Source organism: Thermobia domestica, chromosome 12 (assembly GCF_964235325.1).
Source record: "Thermobia domestica chromosome 12, izTheDome1.hap1.1, whole genome shotgun sequence".
NCBI lineage: Eukaryota > Metazoa > Arthropoda > Insecta > Zygentoma > Lepismatidae > Thermobia > Thermobia domestica.
In genome coordinates, this window is record NC_137465.1 from 101,369,325 (window position 1) to 101,392,775 (window position 23,451).

Consider the following 23,451-nt stretch of genomic DNA (forward strand, 5'->3'; position numbering starts at 1 on the left):
TCCGTGTGTCGATACAGCCAACATATTCGTCTAATTCGCTACAGAATTAAACAAAGGGCATACGCCAAGTAGCTGCCCAAGGACTTCACAGCGGCCATCCCCGATTTAGTAAAGTCCCGGGACCTCTGACCCAGTGCGAACCAGCTCACGGTTCCCAGTAACTTTTTGATTGTTATGTTGTGCCGACAGACATTCATTCCATGGATACACCACCTTGAGTTTTTCGTGAATTCTATCCAAACGCCTGGCATATGCGGCGACTTGATGCGGCAGCTGATAGGCCCACTTTAGTCATACGGTGTACAACAATCACACGCGAACACACCGCCGTTTCCCTTCGATATTGAACGAATTATGACTGCTGTACGTGTGCATCGTGCCTATATAACTGAAGGGCGATGGTCAAATTAACTCCCGATTGCTTGGCAGGGCGTCATTTCGTTCTTTTCTGTGAGCGCAAGACTAATGGGACGTCAAGAACGGCAACAACTTTTTTACTATCTTCTAGCTGTAACGGAATAATTTACCGTTACATTACATTTCTACTAATTTGCTTTGCAACGGACCTCAAATTATATTAAAGGCTGCACAATTCTAAGGGGAAGGATCCAGATATAGTATTTCAGGTATAAAGCTCCTTTCGTTTGAAGTGATTAAAGTAGACCTGAACAAACATATTGTGAGTTGGTAATTTGTTATGTTACTATATGTTTTCTTGCTTTTGTGTTTTCGATGTGTAATTAACCTACTGCATAACGGTGGAAAATTACTTTCTACGCCTACGTACACTTTACAATTGCATAAATAATTTCAGGAACCTCAGAAATATCCATACGCTTTAATATTTATAAAAGAATTCTTCAGAAAAAAAATACTGTTATTTCTTTAATTAACTTTTAGTATAAGTGTGGCTCTTTTCATTCTGTACGTGCTTTTCCGTGCTTTTTAAAACTGTGTGGCACGCTTTACATTTCGTAGATTCTGTCCACAAAAGAAAAAGTTGTTGATAATATTAGAAAAGGGGAAACGCGGACGAATACACAGTATGTAAGTGGCGTGTTGTTTTATAAAATTGCAAGTAAATATTTTGAGAATTTATACTTCATTGTTTGTATAAGTAAATCGTTATTACAATGGTACGTTCTGTATTAAATTTCTTATTTGGTAAAATGACCATTGAAATATCAGGTGTGTAAAATTATCGCGAATTATGTTTCTAAGCGGATTATGATTAATATGCTTAGTGCAACTTTTTTTTTAGAAAACAAAACAATGCAATAATGACGATGAATGCGGTGCTTTGAATTTTGGAACATGTTCCGGAAAATAAAGTTTAGTGAAAAAGAAGCATTCAGTATTGGTTTATGGGAGCATAAGGAACACGATTTATAAGCACAGATTGCTCTAAAACTTTTGGTTCATCCAGATAACAAATAATTAGAACGTTTTCTGCAGTGCATAAGAGGATGCATAAATGCTGTTGTAATATTCTCGTTGCTCCAGAACCCAGTTAAAATTTTGTTCTCAAGGTTCGCTTTCATATCTACGGTAACTTAGTAAGAATGCATGGCATAATGGTATCTATAATGCATCATTAATTCGTGCCGCCTCTCGTCACGATCTATTAATCAACAATGACCACAAAACAGCAAAATGACCAGAATAGTATGCACTTTTCTCGCATACATAAAAATCAAATATGCTTGACAAGATACCTAATCCACAATAATAAGTTTGTACGATATTAATTGATTAATTTTCAATTCCATGTAGCAAGTAGTCACGATAATTGCCTTAGTAATAACAACGATATTTCAGTGTTGTTTTTCAATATTCAGGAAATCACCAGTGACAAATTGATTAAAACTGATCTTATATATATATATCTTTAGCCAAATTTCGCTTTATGTCTATTAGTTTCTCTTGTGTAGTACCAACAGATGTGAATTGTAGAGCAAATTAATATTTTGTTAGAAAATGAACAAAAAAAAAAAAAAAAAAGTAGTCGAGTGTCCATAGGAGCATTGATCTATATACACTGCTCCACAAAACTTAAGCAACTCGAAGAAAGTGGCAGAAAATAAAACGACACCATCACTGCACCAAGTATAATGAAGAAACCGACGGTCTAGATGCACAATGCAACACAAGTGAAGACCAACAATACAGTTAGGATGTACAGAGTAACCAAAAAGTTCAGCACAACAATACCTCAACATGTGAAGCTGGATTGTGCGAGGGCATATTCAGTCAATATGGCCCACATGCTCGTATGTGACCACCACGAACAGCTATAGGCACGACATCTGGCCTCCATGCTGCAAATCAGAGTGTTGATCAAGTCTTGTGGCAGATGTTGCCACTCCTCCAGGAGAGCTGCTCCCAGGTCAGGGAGAGTGCCTGGTGGTGGACTGTACTGCACTATTCGCCGTCCAAGAGCATCCAACACATGCTTGATGGGATTCAAGTCCAGGGAATATGCAGGCTATGCAATACGCGTAATGTCTTCGCTCTCCAAATAGTCGGAAACAAGATGTGCACGGTGTGGGCGGGCATTGTCATCCATGAACAGGAAGTCTGGGCCAAATGCTCCGCGGAAATTGCGCACATGTGCATTCAGAATTTCATCCCGGTACCGTTGTGCTGTTAAAGTGCCATGTTGCACAATATGGAGGTCCATTTTCCCATTCAGCATAATTCCACCCCAAACCATAATGGAACCACCGCCATAGGAAGGCCGTTCAGCAATGAAGTTTGAATGATAGCGTGTTCCTGGCTCTCTCCACACTAAAGTCCGACCAGAATCATACGACAAACTGAATCTCGACTCATCGGAGAACATGACACGCGCCCACTGGTGTTCCTCCATGCAACATGTTCCTGACACCATGTGTAACGCGCACGTTTGTGCTCCACTTTCAATGGCGCACACAGCACAGGCCTTCCTGCATAGAGTCCTGCTCTGTTGAGCCGACGACGAACAGTTTCACGACTCACGCGTTGTTATGTAGCCTGAAACAACTCATTGGCCAGTTGAGAGCGTGACTCTTGCCGGTTACGTTTGGCAGAAATTGTGAGAAATGCGTCATCGACGGCCGACGTCTTCTTCGGACGGCCTCCTCCATGACGTCTACTGACTTCATCTCCATTTTGGAAGCGACTCCACAGCCTTGACACAACGCTTTTGTTCACGTTGAATTCCTGCGCCACTTCCACTTGCGATCGACCCAATTCCAACCGCCCAATTATTCGCCCGCGGTCAAAGTCACTCAAATGTCGTCTATCAGTCATTGCAAGGTGTGTACCCCACACAAGAACCACTAACACAATGCTTGGAGCCTCGGACACTACTAGGCTGTGGTGTACGCCTCATGGCATAATTTGTTCACCGCGCTTGAAACGGTGTTGCTTATGCAATAGAACGTGTGTTCGTCTTTGACGCGTCTCTGTGTATGTGCATGCCACTAACCAGTGTTGAGTGGGCCCCACACGTCGCTTATACTACGTTCTCTCGGGTTGCTTAAGTTTTGTGGAGCAGTGTATATTTGAATTCAGATAGTAATATCAATATTAAAGACGATTGGTGTCCTTTATATATATATATAAAATTCTGGGCGAGATGCATGTGTTTATCTTCATAATTTCATCTGTAAATATGCATTATTTCATAATGGAGGAACATTTTCATTATTGTTTTCAAAGTATACGTTAGGTTGAATGTATTAAAAGAGAATCCCAATCAGTTACGTGCTAGAAGTTTACGTGATGGCGGAGCTGCTTATAATATTCTTTGTCGTTAGATGATGATCATCATCATCTCTGCTACAGTTGGGTATTGAAGGAATGGTTGAACGTAAATATTTGTTACTCTTACGGTATTGTAGTCTTCATGTCAGAAGTTTTTTTTTTTCCCTTCCTTCGTATGGAATTACGAAATATTAACTACCATATACGAGATACTAGATTTGTTTCATTGCATCCGAGGATACTTGCTAACATTACTGAGATAAAGGGAATTATGAAATATTAGCTATCATAAAATACCAGCTTTGTTTCATTGTATCTGTAGCAACTTACTAACATAATTGAGAAAAAAAATATACTTTGAATAAGATTCATTATAGATTAATATACAATGTGTTGAAATTAACCATCCACTGGTAAATACAGGTTGTTTAAATACAAACTTCCTAAAAATGTTTTGTTTAATTAATTGATGTAAAGCTATATAATTTAAATCAGAAAAATGGAAATGATATATTGTTCAAGTGTGTAGTTTCCAAGTAATTCGTTATGCAATATGCTGAGCAAAGATTCGGAAATTTACGTTATTTCTTTATTTTTTGAGAAAGAAATAAACAATAAACAAATAACTTAATTAAACGATGGTTTGCGTTAATTTATTAACAAGAATACATTTTTTCATGAATTGAATATTTCTTTTAGATTGCTTAAATTAATTACAAATTTATTTAGTTCCATGAAGAGAGGTTAGCCGTCAAAACTCAAGAACCTGGTTTCTGATACGTAGTTATGAAAATATAACTTCAGTTTATTTGCAGTTTCTTTTGTTTCTCTTTTGTTTTGGGCAAGCTATAACTAATAAGTGAATTATATACACCGAAAAGGTTAATTTTTATTATTTTTTTTCATTAAATTTTAAAGTTTTTTAAAATTAATTATAACGTACAGGCGGCGCGCATAAAGTCAAATTGATGTTAGGCGCTACGTGATTCTGTTACATAGTTCTTCCAAATATTGTTCAAAGTAATTTAAAAACCACTATGTAAATTACATATGAAACATTACATACCAAATAAAAGTAAAGAGCTGTGTAAGAAATGGAGTAAATTCTGGATTCCTACCAGCGTCTCAGGTAAGGCCTATGGTTGCAGATAATAAACAAAAACGATTGTCTCGATAAATTAAATTAAATTACTGCATAAACAGGTAAACAATTTCCATAGTCTTCCCTTTATTAAACACTGTAGGAACTTTAATATAAGAAATCAATCTATTATTATAAAATCACAGTGAATTTGCGCAGCTGTATTATGATATATCATTTAAGCACCGCACTGAAATATTACTACTACCATCACCAAATAATACATTATATTATTAATTATTTCGGAAACACAAAAGCTGGTGCATTGAAGGAGGCTGACGTTTAGTTTTATTTTTGCTTTTTTTCCAATCAACACATGATGAAGCTTTTTGCCAATGATAATTACTTTAAAGGTCCAGTAGTATTGTGCGGAATGGTATAATTTTTTAGGTCCTCCGACATTTCTATAGTAAACGCCAATATAGTTGTACCTTATACAATCGGAAAGAATGTGAGTTGAGTTGATTTTGAGTTTAACGTCCCTTTGCAGCAGCGAGGCTATATGAGACGTGGACCTACTGATTAACGTGGAATCCGAACCACATGAGCTCCCGCCGGGAATCGAACCCGGGTTTCCCGCGCCAAGGGCGCGTACGCTAACCGCTTAGCCACGGAGGAGCTCCTGAAAGAAAGTGTTCTGAGGTCCAAAGCGATCCTGCTTAGTTCCAAAACAAAGACGGTGTTGAAATCAGTACATATGTCTTTGTTCCGCGTAAATTTTTGTAAGTGATAATTTCAACATTTCTTGAAAAGTGTTTTGTTGGGTTCTGTCATAAAAGACAATCAATATCTATTTAGTATAGATCTATTTAACATAAAATAGTTTGTATTAGATGTGTGTTTAATAACGAAGACAATTCATATAAATAACTAAATTAACTGATAGGGTGATTATTTAATAATGAAACACTAATCTTCAACTCCATTTAAGCACCCATTTTCTTAATTCAACCCTTTGATGGGACAATTTTCTCTAGAAGTAATACAAAGATGCCTCTTCTAGTTTACGTTTATGATTCTCCTAGGTACTGGATTTAAGATTAGTTCACAGTAGTAGCTCTCAACGTGGGCACTATGACCCCCAGGGGTGTTCTCGTCTCCAAAGGGATCGCTGGAACAAAAAGGGGCGACAGACTATTTAGGAGGGGTTTGCGATTTAACACGTTGACCGCTATGTGCCTCACCGGTGATTCACAGTGGGTGTACTTTGCGGAGCCACAGGCTTTGCATACGTTTCTGAAGCCGTGTGGATCGCCGGTGATGCACAAGCACATAAGTTTTAAATGGTGAAATACATTCTCTGGCCTCAGAAATATGGTTGGCATCCTTGGTTTCCGGCTCCTGAATTTTTTTTCGCAGAAATTATTTGAGCATTTTGATATATATTTTCCTCCAATAAAAGTGGCCCCACGATGTACCTTACACGATTTCGCTCTGGCAGTCAACTCGTTAATGATCTGTTAGACCTTTTTGTTATTATTGGACTAAAATCTTCATGCAGTTTACAAATTATCAAAAAATTCATTATTATTTTCCAATCAGCAGCTAAAGATTTACTACTGCTGAGGAACAAAAAATGGATAAATTATCAGTTTTCAATAATGAACAATCAGTATTGATATTGCTTATAACCATAGGAACAATGTGCCAATCTGTTCTCACATCAGGAGGAAAAAGGGCGTTTTCTTCTGAACAATTGGGAAATGGATAGTAGTAGAGTGGTGTGCTGTGAGATATAGAGTGGCTCAGGCGAACATAATGGTAAGCACAACTCCGGTGAAATTGAGTTACTGGGTGGTATGGGTTGTGATCGAACCCCAGAAAAGCATGTAGATAGTTTTGTTTCGAAAATGTACCTGCAGAAGGCAGGACAAACTTGTTTTATATGTCTCCTTGCATTGAATTGCATGGGAATGGTCAACAGCTCACTCGAAAGTTAGAAAATCTGGCATATATTTATGTTTGTTCAAGCCGCTCATATTATATATATATATATATATATATATATATATATATATTATCCAAGGCTGATTTTAAAGATTGAAGCCATTTTCTGGTTCTTAGACTGTTTCGTGTGATACGTTCAGCCTTACGTTAACCCTGGATTGGATTGCGATGACAGAGGGGGAGGGAGGCGCTTAGGACAATCGCATTCACTGAAGAGGGCGTTAGCCTCGAAAAGGTTGAGAACTACTGGTTTACAGCATGGATGTTGATACTAGACATGCAAGGGCTCGGGAAAAACGGCTTTTTTGGAAGAAAAAAAAACTCGGTTTTTTCTCAAAAACCTGCTTTAAATTGATAAAGCAGACTTTCTTTCGCTTCTCTATAACACAAAAAGTCATTTAATTGCTGATAATAATATAAAACCTCGAAAATAAACCATGAATTTCGAAAAGATATTTCAAACAATTCTACTTCAACATATTTACATTATGAATTCCAAAGGATTAACCAATGTATATAATAAGAATTTTTTAACCACCTGTATACAAAAGTAAGCAGGGTTGGAAAGAACCATGGTTGTTTTTGAAAATGCCAAAAACCAGTTTATTGGGGGAAGTTTAAACCAGTTTTTTTTTATTTAAACCAGTTTTTTTTTATTATTTAGATGTTTTGCTTTATGTATTTATATTACATATTCACAGAAATAAGTTTGTTTCGCCTTGGTGTTATTATGCAACAACGGGGTTATGCTGGAAGAGGTCCCATAAGCTTAAAGAAGTCCGGTCAGTAAATTTCTTTAATTGAGAAACTCCCGCCCTAGCCATCGAGAAAATCCCGTCATTACTTTAAATGTAAAACAATAACAGGAAAATCGCCTGTAAAATTTAAAGGTCAACGTATCATAATCAGTACGCTAAAACTGAGGTATTAAATTACAAATTTAGTATGTAGATATCATGGAAAGTCCAGTGCAAGCTAATGTTGGAAGCTACGTAGGCAATCGATAAATTTTGCCAATTTCTATCAATATATTTAAGCAACCTTGGCTTCTTTATAAAACAACAGGCATTCAGGCATGCAGAAATATACAGTTTGGTTTCGTTTCGTATGTTTAGGTTTAACATCCTTACGTAATACCGAGGTTATCAAGGAGAAGACTTTCGCTTAAAGTGACATCCAAACCGCTACTTGGTTTACGCATAAAAGAAGAGTTGTGGTTCAACCGGGAATTGAACATGGGACACCTTGATTAAAAGGTAAAAAGGAAATAAAACTAATGCAGATGGCTTGATATGTGGAAACGTCACCATGAAGTTCACACGATTCGCATTTTTCGTTCGTTTTATTTTTTGGTTTAAACCAGTTATATAAAAAACAGCTGGTGTAAACCAGCCAACCCTAAAAGTAAACACTTCTTTTAAAAAGTACACAAATAATTAGCAAAATTTTATGTAGTATTTTTACTTCAAAACATTCCATATCCTCTTTTTGAAACAAAATAAAATTAAAACATAAGAGAAATACTTAGATTTATATGATACACTCAAAGGCTGCACATCTAGAGCTTTTGGTTCTGTATATTCTTGAAATTCTACAGTTAAGTTTTATATAACCACCATCACGGTTTACCCAATCCTCAAGTTTTCTGAATTTTTAACAAGAGGGATTCAACATATCATTACGGACCTCCCCCTCCCCCCCACAAAAAAGGACTACGGAATAAATTTAAGTTAAGCTAAATACAACTGCACAACAAACATGACTTGAGTGGTTAGCTTTTGCGCTTCTATCGGGAAGTCCGAGATTCAATCCAGCATTCGACCATTCTGACAAAGCTTTTCTTCATTCCATCTGTGAATGTAGAAATAGTGCGTGTACTGTGAGTTGGCCGACTTCCAATCTTATTGTGTTTAAAACGTTATTATTACTAATTACCAGCAGTGACGGTTTTGCAAAGGTTAGGGGGGCGGTCTTTCGGACTGAAGCCTGCTCCCCAAAGTTACGGAATGTCTAAAACAAACGAAATATTTATTAGTTATGCCTTTGCTCATAAACCTTAAGCTCCCGTCAAATAAAAATTACGAATGTTTAGAAAAACTAAACATCAGTAAGAAAAACTCCTCCCAAAATACTTTTCTAAATCCGCCACTGATTTTCAGTATAAAATGATCTTCAAGGGTGTATTCGAAAGATTATTGCTAAACATATAAACGAAATGAAATATTAGTTATGCCTACACTCAAACTTCAAGCACCTCCCAAATAAAATTAAGACTTTAGAAAACGAAACAATCATAGAAACTCCTCCCAAAGTACTTTTAAATCCGCTACTGATTATTTGTATAAATTGGTATTCAAAGTTGTATCCGGAAAATCATTGCTAAATCATTGCACAGCTACAGAAATGTGAAAGTACGTTTTGACGGATATATAGAAAACCATAAGTTTAACTTTTGCGCTAGAAGCTAGAGTACTAACTCTTAGAAATGAAACACGGATGACAAACTAAAATGATCTAGCGAAGAAAAAAAAATGTCGATAACTCAAAAGTTAAAATAAAGCTAAATAGCCTCTAAAATTGCCCTCGAATACTACATTCTTCATGTTAGCTTTAATCCGTAAAACATGTGTTCCATCCATCTTGATGGTGAATTTCAGAGCGAAATTTGGCATTTAGGTCATGGAATTCTTATCTAACTATAGAATATATTATAAGAAAGCTATTTAGAAAGAACAATCATGAAAATGAAAAAAGCCCAAATTTCCCAAATTCTCGTTTTTTTCCCAAAAAAGCAGGCTTTTTATGTGAAAAAACCATCGATTCAAAAAAAAATCCGGCTTTTTTGCATCTCTAGTTGATACTGAAGGGGGCGCTAGGATCTGGATATCTTGACAACGTAACAAATATACCCGAACCCTCCCCCCTTCAAAGTTATTTTGAAATTTGCGCTGATGGTTTAAAATAGCATCATTTCATTGTAAACAGCTACACTGGTGGAACAAAGAATTATGCATCTTGACCCATCCTTAAAACAAATAAAATATTTCTCGGGCTACGTGCAGTAGATAAAACATATATAGGTTTGTTACACATCTGCTTAGCAACACAAGGAGATGGATTTATATCATCGTTGTCAATTTGTTGGCAAAAAGTCAACGATTGAATGTAACTTAACAACTAATTTAGCAGTCTACTCTTACCTTATTATCCAGTTCCCACAACAGTATAATACGTATGAAACCATCTCAATGGCAAACGTTCACAGGCACATTACAATTCAGTTTTCCTCCAGCACATTTTTCTAGTGCTATCCATAAATTACTAGTTTATTTATTTATTTTCTTTCTTTGTTTTTCCAACTTGAAGTCTTCTTTCTTCGCATCCATACACTACTAAAACCCCTTAATAATATCTTTTTACTCGATATTTTTATACCCTCCTCTTGTGATCAGAACTACTGTACCGCCATTTAAATTCTTGATCAGAACTACTGTACCGTCATTTAAATTCTATCTTTGTATGTATCTTTCTGTGTGTGTATGCGTTCTTATGTCTAACTGTAACATCTCATTCCCTATAGCGGTAGTCTCGTCAACTAACTATATAACGTCAACAGAAGGGCTTCAAAAGCTTAGTTAATACTTCGCTTCGAACACAGAAAACGTCACTATCAACACTTTACTTTGTTAACCGCTGCTGTACACCTAACTCTCCATGTGTAACTTTTACTCGAACACGGAACTGCTTTATTTGTACGTGTTTCGTTCTCGTATGAAATTCAGAATTTTTTTGACAATTTCATGGCTGCGAAGTTGGCACCTTAAATGCTATTTAATTTAAATTTAAAATTTCCGAAAACAATTCTTTAAACAGATTACTTCTTTCGCTGTGTTTAATTCTGCTTCTATAGTCGACGTAGTAACCATACTTTGTCTTTGACTAATCCAACAAACTGCATCTTTTATATATAGCACAACCACTCCTGTAGTTGAGCATCCTGTTTTCTTACAATCACTAAAGTCTGAGCCACTACAATACTCCACAAGTCCTCTCTCACACACTTAGCAATACAGTATATCTAAACTAATAGTTCCTGCTAAACAGCGAAATGTTTTCTTGAGTTTTAGAACGCCTCTTTCTAGTAATTTTGAGAAAGCATCTATGCTAAAAGTTAAATTTGGTCTAGTTTCAACATGGTGCAGACATAGGTGCTCCTACTGCCTGACGATAACGAAGAAACACTGTTTTTTTTCTTTTTTAAAAAAAAAAATGAATTTGGTATTTTTAACACAGGAGTTTTAACAGCTCTGCACTTTCCAAACTTGTAGGATCTTGTGTGAAGTCGACTTATTTTAACATCCTCATTGCTCTGTTTGTCTATTTGTGTACCTAAAAAATAAGCGACATCTCTGAAAGTGACCTTGAACTGTAACTTTACAATTCTTCTAGAAATTCTTCAGCTTCGTCTTTATTGGAGACTGGTACTAGTTCACTATCAACATACAAAACGACAAGTAGTATTAGAGATTTTCATTTCTTTTGTGAAAAGAATGAAATGAACTCAGTTTTGCGTTCCACGGTTATGCCGGGCAAACTAAAGGAGACGGTGATAATGAGAAACGAATGAAATAATGAAATGAAGAAAGTGAGAGAAAACAGAAAAATTCCGTGGAAACCCATGCATACGGTGTTTGTCCACCACAAAGTTCACTGGGCGCGAGCTGGGATCGAACCAGGGACCCCATGCACCAGAAGTGAATACTCTATCACTGAGCCATTCTTTTGCGACGTTACTAGAGTAAAATAAATTTTTGATTTCTACTGAGTGAAATATTTTCTAAATATTTAATTTTTTTTTCAGATATTTACCTGCTGGAATCTTTGTTCTTGCCGTTCTTCTTCGCAGTTTCGTTTTCGGAATCCGAGCTACTTGAACTATAATCTGAAGACGATTCTGCAAACAAAAATGCAAATATATTGTCAACCGTAACCCAACAGAGAGAATTAGGTTTCCTTTGTATAATATAAAAGGTTATACTATATTCCATTTTTGTTATAATACTTATATCAATCTTGCTCAAATATGATTAAGAGAACACTAAAAGCCAAATTAGAATTTATGTTAAATTTACCGACATTAGTCCTATAGAAACACAAACTGTATGTAACTAACTCTAAATGTTCAATTTCATGCAACTGAAATTACACTACATTTATTTGTGAATATTCCATTTCACTTTCGACGTCTCTTTTCCAAGAAAATCAAATCAAAACGAAACAACAAACAAAAGAACATTCATATTCCATTACTTAATTTAACTATATTCGATCAATGCAAAGATGAATTATTGCAATATTTGATACAAAGTAAGCCCTTGTCAACTCTTCATTTATCAGATTTTCAATTCTTTACACAAACTTTAAGACATAATATATTTCCCATTATTTTCACAGAGATGTTTGTAATTCAATAAATAAGACTTTTGATATTCTACCCGTGTTTAACTTTATTAGAACTAAGGTCTCAAAGACATCTGATTGCCATAACCATCAGAGTTGCAATAACTGCTGATGAGTACATTAGTACAACTTTAATGATAAACGCAGTCAGATGCCTTTGAAACGTCAGTTATAAAATTGAACATGGACAGAATATAAAAATCTTACTTACTGAATCAACAGATAATACAGATGTTAATGAACGAGGAAACAATCATTTTTTTTAACACTCCATATCCTCTATAGATGTGTATTCAATAACGCACAAAGAGTGAAAAATGCTGATTTGTTAACCACTACGCTACCCAGTCCGCTTCTCAGAACAGCCACTCACTCTCTCATTCTCGAGGTCGGTGCTCTCCATTCGGACCACGTGGGTTGTACCACAGACCCCTGCTACGATTGGATAATCCCTGTGTCCATATATTAAGCAGCTATGACAGTTGTGCTTTCATATAGATATTAATGAAATAGGAAACTAACGATTTTTTAACATACCATATCCTCTATAGAGTCAGTCACTTTTTCACTCTTTGTACGTTATTGGATTCACATCTACAGAGGATATGGTATGTTAAAAAATCGGTTGTTTCCTATTTCATTAATATCTATATGAAAGCACAACTGTCATAGCTGCTTAATATATGGACACAGAGGAATTGTCCAATCGTAGCAGGGGTCTGTAGTACAACCCACGTGGTCCGAGTGGAGAGCACCGACCTCCTGAATGAGAGAGTGAGTGGGTGTTCTGGGAAGCCGACTGGGTGGCGTAGTGATTAACGCATCGACACGGCATGCCGGAGGTCCTGGGTTCGAGTCCTGGTCCAATCAGTCATTTTTTCACTCTTTGTACGCAACAGATAGTAGTTTATAGTTTTATTCAATATGCAATTAGCAAGCAGTTAATAATTTCAATTTCTTCACGTTTTACTTACCTCTCTTGTACTGATTTCAAAAGCACACAGGTTTTCTTTACTTGGATATGAAAATAACTGGAAGGAAGACAATCCATCCGCCAGAAGAAAACAACCTAATGTTGAAAGCTTTTAGCAAATTGGAATTACGACCATACAGTAAACAGAGCTTTAGGATATTAATTTTGATTTATACAAATTCAAAATTATCAGTACAAGGCTTTTGAAAGTATAAGATACTAGTGAATGAATTTCTAAAAAGTAGTTTTCATTTACATTTCTGAAATAGACTCACCATTCAGAACACTTCCGTCATCCTTTTTCTTTTTCTTTGGCTTTTTCTTGTCCTTCTGTTTCTTCTCATCCTTTTCTCTACTTGGAGAGTTCTCTTTGTTGTCCTCAACTTCACTTTCCTCTTTCTGTTGTTCCTCCTCTTCCTCTTCATCTGATGTCAGCAATTTCCTCAGAGCATCTTCCTCGGCTACACTCTTCATTTCTTTACCTACTTTCTCTTCATGATCTGATTCACTAATAATAATAATAATAATAATAATAATAATAATAATAATAATAATAATAATAATAATAATAATAATAATTTATTGGATTCTTAATTTATTTAGCTTGTTTTAGTGCTAAAACAGCCAGAAGCCCACTATAGCACTAATCTATATATATAAAAGAGAACGTACAAAATCCTTTGTCCGCTCATCACGCTAATACGGCTGAACCAATTTCTTTCATTTTTGGGGGGTTATTAGGATTTGGACCCTAGATGGTTTTTATCATATCACTTTAATTTTTAATTACCAGTGTCTTGAGATAATTGACCATTCAAGTGTCCATAACGTACAAATCCTTTGTTATTAGTTCATCATAGGTAAAAATAAACGTATTTATATGCAACCCGCATGACCGTGTCACTCGGCGGGTTAACATAAATGACAGGCGATATACAGCGGAAAATAGCTTGAATCTTCTGTTTAAAATTTTTTAATTGATTTGCTTATTTTTACAGACACTTTTACAATATGCCAGCACCGGGATGACCGCAGCGAAGCGGGGCGGGTTAACATAAATGACAGGCGATATAATGTTAAGATTTACTGCAATCTTCTATGGTTTTTATCATATCACTTGAAAGCGAAAAAGTAAAAATTATCTAAGTAACAAAGTTTATTGCGTTCCGGGGTGACCGCAGCGAAGCGGGGTGAACGCTGCTAGTATTGTATATACATAGTACACTGAATAAAGATGCAAGTAAAATAATAATATGCAAAGCATAACTTGCTCCTAGGTAGTTTATAGTGTTATTTTCTAGAAGCATGTATTGAGGATGTAAAGAAATGACCGATTTATTAGATCAAAGTTCGCTATTATGGGGACGACAACGAAATTTAGAAAACGAACATTGTGCAATGTGCAGAATACTGTTGATTGACACAAAATAAAAGATCACAGATATGACTCAAAATGTACATATATTTAAACTGAGGTACAGAAACATAAGAATAAAGATGTAGAAGGTGAACAATTGTTTGCTTTTGAAAAATAAATAATGAATAGAAGTAACCTTTCTCCACGTACGTCAAGAATAATATTATTGACTTACAAAAGAAAAAAAAGATTTAAAAAAAAAAATACATATGACTCAACATGAACGATCTTCTGAACATCATCAGATAAAAGCTTAGATACTACACTTACGCTCGTAAAGCACACCACTTTCACGTATTAATCCCCAAACATAATCTCCCATCCTATGTTTATTATATGATCCTTAGTATCGTTGTTCAAAATGCAGGATATCTTGATGAAAGTGTTCTTCTTGTTCCTCAGAGAATGTTCCCATATTTTCGTTGAATTTCTCAAGATGAACATCTGGGATGTGTAACTTCCTATATCCTGCAACCTTATCTTGCGATAGTTCCTTAATAGTGCCTCAACAAGATATTTGTAATTTTTTGCCTTGTGATTACCCAGAAAGCCATAAATCATTGCAACAAGGTTGTCCCAGGCATTTTTTTTCAGTGGGTCTGAGTTTTGATGGGAATGTTTTGCGCTTCATTAATTTCTTGATTTCGGATCCAACGAACACACCAGCCTTTGACCTTTGTCTCCCGACAGCTTCGGAGAAAAGCCTCGAAAGTACGAAAGGCCTGTTGAGTTTTTACCAAGTGCTGTTACAAATTGTATCATGGGACTCAATTTCAGGATAACGATAAATAGCACCTTATTTGAATTCAGCGATGGTTCCCACTTGACACTGTGCTTCCACTAAGAAAACTAAGTCCGTGGTGCCCAGTGTCTCTTACGGTAGTAAGAAGTCGTATCTCTGCTGTTCAAAGGCACAGATGACAGCAGAATTTTGTGCAGCCTGCCTGTAGACCCACCAAAAATGACAATTTTGAAATCCACAATAGCCTCCCACTATGTTCTTCGTAATGCAATGTTTATCGCAGTCTTAATGGTACTGCATTGTATTGCCTGAGTAAGCTAGAGGGAAGGAAGACAATTTATTCCCATTATGTGGCAGCTCAGCTTCCGGCTTCTAGATGAACTGTCTTTAAAGAGGTGCCATTCATTTAGGTTATAGGTAATTCAAACAGGCTTGATACATCGTAACTAATTTCAACGCATTTTAGTCAGTGCCATCTGTTGTCATTTTGGGAACTAGATCCACTTCTGCTGAATTCTGTGCTTCGGCTGTGCTATTGGCATTACTTTCTCAATTACCACCACAAAAATAACAAAAGCAAACTTTCAGTCGAATAATAGAGGTTTTCCAATTTACTAGTCACAAGCAATTAGGATATAACATATTTGCCCCAGGAACAAGGAAGAAAAAACTTAAATTTTGTTACATAGTATAATAATAATAATAAGAAGAAGAAGAAGAAGAAGAAAAATAAAAGAAAAAGAGGAACACTAAAACGTAACATAATCGCTCGTAGCATTTTATGTACGTAGGATATAAATAAAATACTGTAAACACTGTCAGAACGCAACAATGAGCATGCTCGTGCGCGAAAATGGTCTAGACATTGGCAATTCGAACCACTTTCAAGATGTGCAGGGTCGAAAGCAATCAATTAAGCGAGCAGCTGTGGTACTGTGTGTGGATGAAATGTCAGTTTTATGTAAGAATTCTAAAGCATCTTTACCCAACTTGAAGAGCGTTCTTGGATAAAAATTCAAGTGACCGAGGCAACGATGAGCTACCATATCCAACGGTTACACGATAGGACCGTAGCAGTAATCTTTTTGTCACGAAGGAGCAACTGGAATTAGTGCGAGGTTTCCTTGATACTGATCGTCACTCAACTATCGCAGAGGTATCAGTAGAAGATGAGCAAATCATCAAACCATAAGGCATATGCAGAAGGAGAGACTGCGCATGTGGAAAATTCCGAAGACTGGGATCTCCATCACTTTACTGAAGTGCAGAAGTATCGACACTGTTGCATCGAAGAGGATAAGTCCTGGGAAGGATTGTTGCGATTGACGAAATCTGGATACAGGCATATGAGCCAAAATTAAAGAGTCAATGGTGCCAACAAGGTTCGCCATGACTAGCATAATAATGCTTTACCTGTAGGTGAATTATCAACGCAACGTACTGAGTTTCTTCGAGCATTAAATGCGTTTGGTATCCGTCGCAAACGTATAGGCTTCCTGAGGATCTTACAGTTTGCATAACAAATCATCATATGGAGGCTGTGATACAATTGTTAGCAAGGTGACATTCAGAAATCTTAAAACATCCATCATATTCACCAGACTCGTAAGATCATCTTACACAAGGCATTAGGTTTCCAGATATCCCGTCCATGCTATGCGTTGTAAGGCTATACACCACAGAGATCAAGAGATCAACAAAACAATCTCACCAACAGCATAGGACAACCACCATGTACTTAAATAGTGCAGGAGAACGTAGATTATATCGATGGCCTGTAATGTGATTGTCAATGCAAAGTTCAACAGCATGTCTATACTAATTATGTTGTAAGCACTTTATTTACAATCCACGTACTTGCAATATAGTTGTGAAACCTGAAAACCTCAACATATTTTCATGTTGAAGAACATGCATATAATAATCTTCATATCCTAATACTTAGGTAGTAGCTGAAACAGAGTAGTATAAAAATATTAACAGGTAAATATATAAAAAATTTTTATAGCACCAGAAGAACAGACGCATTAAAAATAAATTTATTTCCAAAATATTATCACTTATGTGTAGTTTTTCTAAAATCTCCCATAGATGAAGATAAGGAAATACTCGTTAGTCCACGCATATATGTTTATCCAATTTCTTTTACATTAAAAAATCAGATTAATTATTTAAAATACGTGAATTATTTGTATTTCATAACTAAGCAAAAAACTTATCAAATATTCAAATATTTGTAAAAAGGTATTGTACATTTAATGTATTTAATAATTTTCATTATTAGAAATATTTCTGATAAATGCAAAGAAAGAACGAAATGATCGGTCAGGGTCAAAAGCTCTGCGTTATGAGGTCACTATTAGATAATCTGTTACGTGTTTTTTCTTACATTTACTTCTCCGCTGCTATTATTCATTTTGATGTAACCTCTCCGTAGTTAATCAATCGAAACTTTACTAGAGTTCAAACGGGATACGGTAACGGAGTCTCAATACGAGGAAAGCATGAAGGAAACATCGCGTAACTTCAATGGAAATTAAATGTAAACATTGCTGTAACTGTGTTCAAGTATAGGATTCGCAATAATCTGTTACCTAAGTCATACTCATTGGAGGGAAAGTATACTTTTACTCTGACAAAAATCCCACCCTCCAGTTCGTACTTGAAAATTACGTATCCTTATTTGTGTAACTCCCCCGTAAGTTAACCAATCCACACTTTTACGTGGAACTGGCATGGAACCTGGAAACAAATATTTTCGTGTGTGTGTGTGGAATAAGTAAAGCAATAAAAGTTACCACAAGTGGTAAATAAAACATATTTAACAATTGGATTATGATTACAAGAATTTTGGTTTCTTGGCTTACTTCATTGGAATATGGATACTATTTTACCTGCCCAGGATCAAATGAACCAATAATGTAAAACAAGTATCACTGTCCTCTATGCCATTGGGACTATTATTTGCTACTGACGAGGTTTGTACCAATACCATGTACCAATATCCTGATACATCACAGGTTATATATTGCATAAAATCTCTATTTCTCCCCAAATACTATGATTAAAGAAAATTTAAGCATACATTTGTAGAAGTGAATAAGAAAATTTGTGAGTTTTATTGTCATGCACTGTCGAACAGGTAACACATATGAAGGTAAATTCTTCAATAACAGTTTTGTATTTTTCTAAATAATATTTAAGAAGCAAACAAATAACTAACTGCATACGAATAGCGAGAATTTAATGAAGCTGCATCCTCGAAAGACAATATTAGTGTATATATTCGCAAGAGACAATGTTACCCACAGTTGCAAACTTTTAATTTGGAAATCATAACAGTGAAGATTTATGCGGTAACTTCAGCATACCTAGGGTGACCATCAGTTCCGAGTAATCGGGATTGGCCCATTTAGAGAACATAAAATACTGCCCCGATTCTTTAAACTAATATTTTAGCACATTTATGTCACTATGAAAACACATAATTTTTCCTGTAATCGTATATCTTAATGATGAAACACTACTTTAAGATGTTTCCAACTACATAATAAACACTGTTCTTTAGCATTCTCATTCTGTACTGCTGATTTAATGTGAAGTTATTTATTCCCAAATAAGCTTTATAAAGTGCCCTACTTTTAATATTGAAATTTTAGCCGTTCTTTGCATACCTGACAAGCTAGAGCTGAGACTCAACGACAGGTCTAGAGCTGAGACTCACAAACTCATTCAGACAGCAGAAACAGTTGTTAATAACGCAATAATTCAAAGAACATACTAGACAGTCAATGGAAACTTTTCGGACACAGAAAAAATGAGAAGTCGAAAGCTAAAACTCGTTACAAACACGTCTGAAATATACCCAAAAAAATCAAAATCGTACTGTTGAATAAACTGCAACGCAAAAACTCAATTACATAATATGCTTTATAGTTAGGACACAGAACCTTATATTCTTACAACGCCGATGTTTATATTATATTATTATAAAAAATTTCTGTTATAAAACAATAGAACAGAGATTCACTAAGATCAATATAAAATCCACTAAGTAATGAGGGTAAAAAACGGTGTACCAAGGCTCAGGCAGCCTAGGGAAGGGTTTTCACAAAGCTCCACGTAAGCTGAGTAAAAGAGGATAAGAATTCTCAGTGCCCCATGCAAAGAGATGTTGGAGTTCCGCAAAGCTCCACGCCAGGTGAGCGGGAAGGGAATTGCAATATTTCAATGCAATACAGCGAGAGGGTAGGGAAACAAATATATATTTCTGGGTCTACGCTATGAAAACTATGAAGAAATAGAAGAGCATGGAAGAGGGTACTGTTGAAATCTCAGTTTTTGCTAGTTATCTAGTTTCAGAAAGCACGTTCGGGTCTTGTATTTTAAAGCCCAATTGAGGGTCTTTCTCTGCAGATGGAATAAAATGCTGAACTGACAAAGTCTCTTTGTCGTAAATTCGACAGCCAATCTCAAGTAATATGATTTTAGTCTGTAGTAACTATGTTCAGAGAACTTACCAGACGCCTAAACGGAAAACTCAGGTTTCTGAGGAGACATTCATCACTTGAGTTTTATGTGAGATCGAAAGTAAATAATCTTGTCATGAAGGGAGACAATGACATACTATTTTCTGTTGGAGAAATTGCTCACTTCGGTAATAAGTTATGACCATAGGTGCATCGTATTTCTAAGATTTTGTGTAGCAAATTGCAATGCGATTCTACTTAAATAAAACGTGGATATCCTATATATAAATAAACAGGTCTTATGACCCTAAAATACTTTTTTTTTTTTTTTTTAAACTTCGAAAACTATGAACAGAAAAGAAAAATCCATAGAGTCTGTGTCTCGAAGAAGGCAATCTTCGAATACATCGTGAAAAAATATATATTACCAATAAGACTACTTCAGTAGCATTTATTCAAAGAAACTGATACAGGATTCATTAAAAATATAAAAGTTTGTTAAGTTCCGTATTTTTCATAAAAAAAAAAAAAAAAAAAAAAAAAAACATATTTTTGATTTACTTTCATTTATGATACAAATATGGTATTCTACAAAATACTGCTATCGCTGTATCAGAAATACATTAGTTTAAGCCAGCCACGCCAAACTGCCGGCTTACTGAACTCTATTATACAGTCCGCCTAACTCGTTATTAAAAATGTATTTCTTAAACTGAATTGCACTTTTCCAACACTCAATTGTGCAGTGTGGAACTTGGGCACTGAGAAAACAATACAGAAACCAACCTTTCTCTTTATCTCCACCTTTCCTACTTGGCTTTGTACTTCAATCATTGCATAAGTGAAGCTCACGCGTCCAGTTCGGAGCAAGGTGACCTTTTATTTGTAGTTGGTTTTGTTTTCTCGTGTGTGTAAGTATGTTTATTGTTGTCTGTTACTTCCCTGTTTGGTATCGTGTAATGCTGTGTGATGTCACCTTGTTAGGCCCTAGTTAATAATGTTATCGTCACATAAAGAAAAGGAAAGTGTTTCAATAAAAACGAACTCACGATTACTTTTTCGTTAATGAGAGACGAACTCACGATTACTTTTTCGTTAATGAGAGAGGTTAAGTCAGTTTGCCTTATTTGGCAGGAAAGTTCAGCACTACTGTGGAAGTATAACATTAAAAGCAATTACACTTCAGAACATTCAAGATTTGATGATTTGCAAGGACAGCTTCGCGAAAACGAAATAATAAAAAATATCAAAAAAGGAAAAGGGAAAGAAAAGAAAAAAGAAACGGAAGAAATGTGGGTTACCAACTGTTTTTTAAAAGACAAAACGGTAATGTTAACGAAATTGTCCAGGGTAGTATTATTGTAAGTGAAAAAATTGCTAAGCAATGCAAGTAATATTCTGACGGTACCTTTGAGAAACCATGTTTAGTGGCGGTCAAGATGATTTGTGTCCAGATAAAAGCAGCTTGTTTGAACAAAGCAGTTTGTCACGCTAGACAATTTATAGGCGCAAAGATAACATGGCAGACGATACTGTATCAGACATCAATGCTTTCGAAGAATTATCAATAACTTTGGATAAAAGCTGTGATGTCAAGGACACAACTCAGTTCGTTACTTTTATAAGAGGTGTGCATAAACACTTCCACTACACAGAAGAAATGCTCGTCTTGCAACCTATGAAAGGCAGTACTGCTGTGGAAGATATCTTCCAGGTGAAATATGTACCTGACGAATTTCAGCTGAAATGGGAAAAACCATGTGGAATATCGACTAATGGAGCTCCTTCAATGACTGAACTACATGTAGAGGTTGTAAAGAAAATAACGGAAGAGTTATTAGGCAGAAAAATTGACATCAATAACGTATGCATTTTCTCCACTGTACTTTACACCAGCATAAACTTTGTTCCGAAATACTTCAATATGCCCACGTCATGAATAGAGTGGTGTATTGTGTCAACTTATGACGTATAAAGTTCTCTATCACTGCCAATTCAAAGCATATGTAAAAGAACTGGGAACGGAGAAGGATTTCATGTACTATTGAGAAGTACAGTGACTAAGGAAGAAGATGCTACAGAGTTCCTATAATTTGATAAATGAGGTGGCACTTCTCATGGACATGAAAGGAAAATCTATCACACAATTAGCTGATGCGTAGTGTCCGTGTGCTCTTGCGTTCCTTGTGGATATTACCTGGCACTTAAATGATCTGAACTCAAAAGTTGCACATACAAGATTAACTCATGTACTTTACGGACATGCGAACACTTAATCTGTAGGAAAATCACATGAGAAATAAAAAATATCTGTCCGTTTCTCACCTTGTTGCAATCTCGCGTAAATTATTCTGTAATTTTGCGTTCTACGCAGAATCATTAGCAGATATGCTTAAGTTAATGACAGATTTAGCGACTTCCGTAAAGACGAAGTTGATTTCAGTACTTTCTCACCACTATTCAGGATTGACGTGAATAGTGCTCCTGACAATTTATTATGTAACTTATTGAACTTCACGAGGACGTGCTTTAAAAAGGAGTATCTAAAGATACCTGCCCACAAGATTTTTCGTGATAAACTTTCTATCCAAGAAGTGACTAACTTGTCTACTTTCAACATGAGGATGATGATACTGTTGGCAGCACGTATCTATCTGAGCAATTCTTCTCGTGCATGAAGTGGGTTAAATCCAAAGAGAGGGCAAGAATAATTGATCCTGAAGGCATCTTGAAAACAATCTCCGTGCGGGAACAACATCCAGTGTACCATCAAACATTGAGAAGCTGGTTCAGAATTTGAGGGGTCAAGTTTTCCACTAAAATGGTAAGTCAGTAGTTTTTTTTTTTTTTTTTTTCTTTCTTTAATAATTAAATATCTTGGTTTGGTTTTGTTATAAACAGTTTTTGTATCTCTGTGATGTTAGTGTACGACGAAGAGTTATTCCATTGAATATGGCTACTCAATTCTTATGAAAATGTCATACATTATCTCGTACGATTCGACGTCAGTTTTCGTTGATTTGCCCATACCCTGTTCCAACTTGCACATGCCTGGTTTAATCCTATTCAAATTCTCCATTATATTGTCACTTTAAAAACTCTATACAGATAAATATTTCCGAGGTCAACACTGAACCCAGTCCCTTGTCATTTGTAAACCCAGTATTATGTTTTAATTAATGCACCCTATAACCCACCTAATAACCTACCACAAATGTCTGGATTACATTGCTCACCTGTCTGATGAATCTGATATGTAGTCTACTTCACGCCCCTCTTCATCTCCGTCATCACTTTCTTCAAAAGCTTCATCATCTGATGCATTCTTTTTCTTCTTTTTCTTAGTCGCTTCCTGTCCTAAATTACAAGTAATAATAAATTAATATCGGTAGTCGTTCCTTCGTAACTACAAAACGAAATTCTTTAACCCTAGAAAGCCCAAGGGGTGCCTCGGAGGCACCCTGGTCCACTTTTAATGTAATTATTCTTAATAGATATTTCGTCCCGTGTCCTGCGCTCTAGAATTTCATTAATTGACATGAAGTTATCCTTTTA

The 23,451-nt window shown here is 35.8% G+C and overlaps 1 protein-coding gene across 1 annotated transcript in view; it reads right to left on the bottom strand.

Moving 5' to 3' along the window:
- TfIIFalpha (transcription factor IIFalpha) overlaps positions 1–23,451 on the bottom strand; it is a 53,641-nt gene that overhangs the window by 10,411 nt on the left and 19,779 nt on the right. Inside the window, exons 8-10 of the mRNA XM_081733872.1 lie at positions 23,133–23,253; positions 13,544–13,776; positions 11,705–11,789 (exon numbers count right to left, since the gene is read on the bottom strand). Coding sequence (XP_081589998.1) covers positions 11,705–11,789; positions 13,544–13,776; positions 23,133–23,253 — 439 coding nt within the window. The remainder of the gene's footprint in view (positions 1–11,704; positions 11,790–13,543; positions 13,777–23,132; positions 23,254–23,451) is intronic.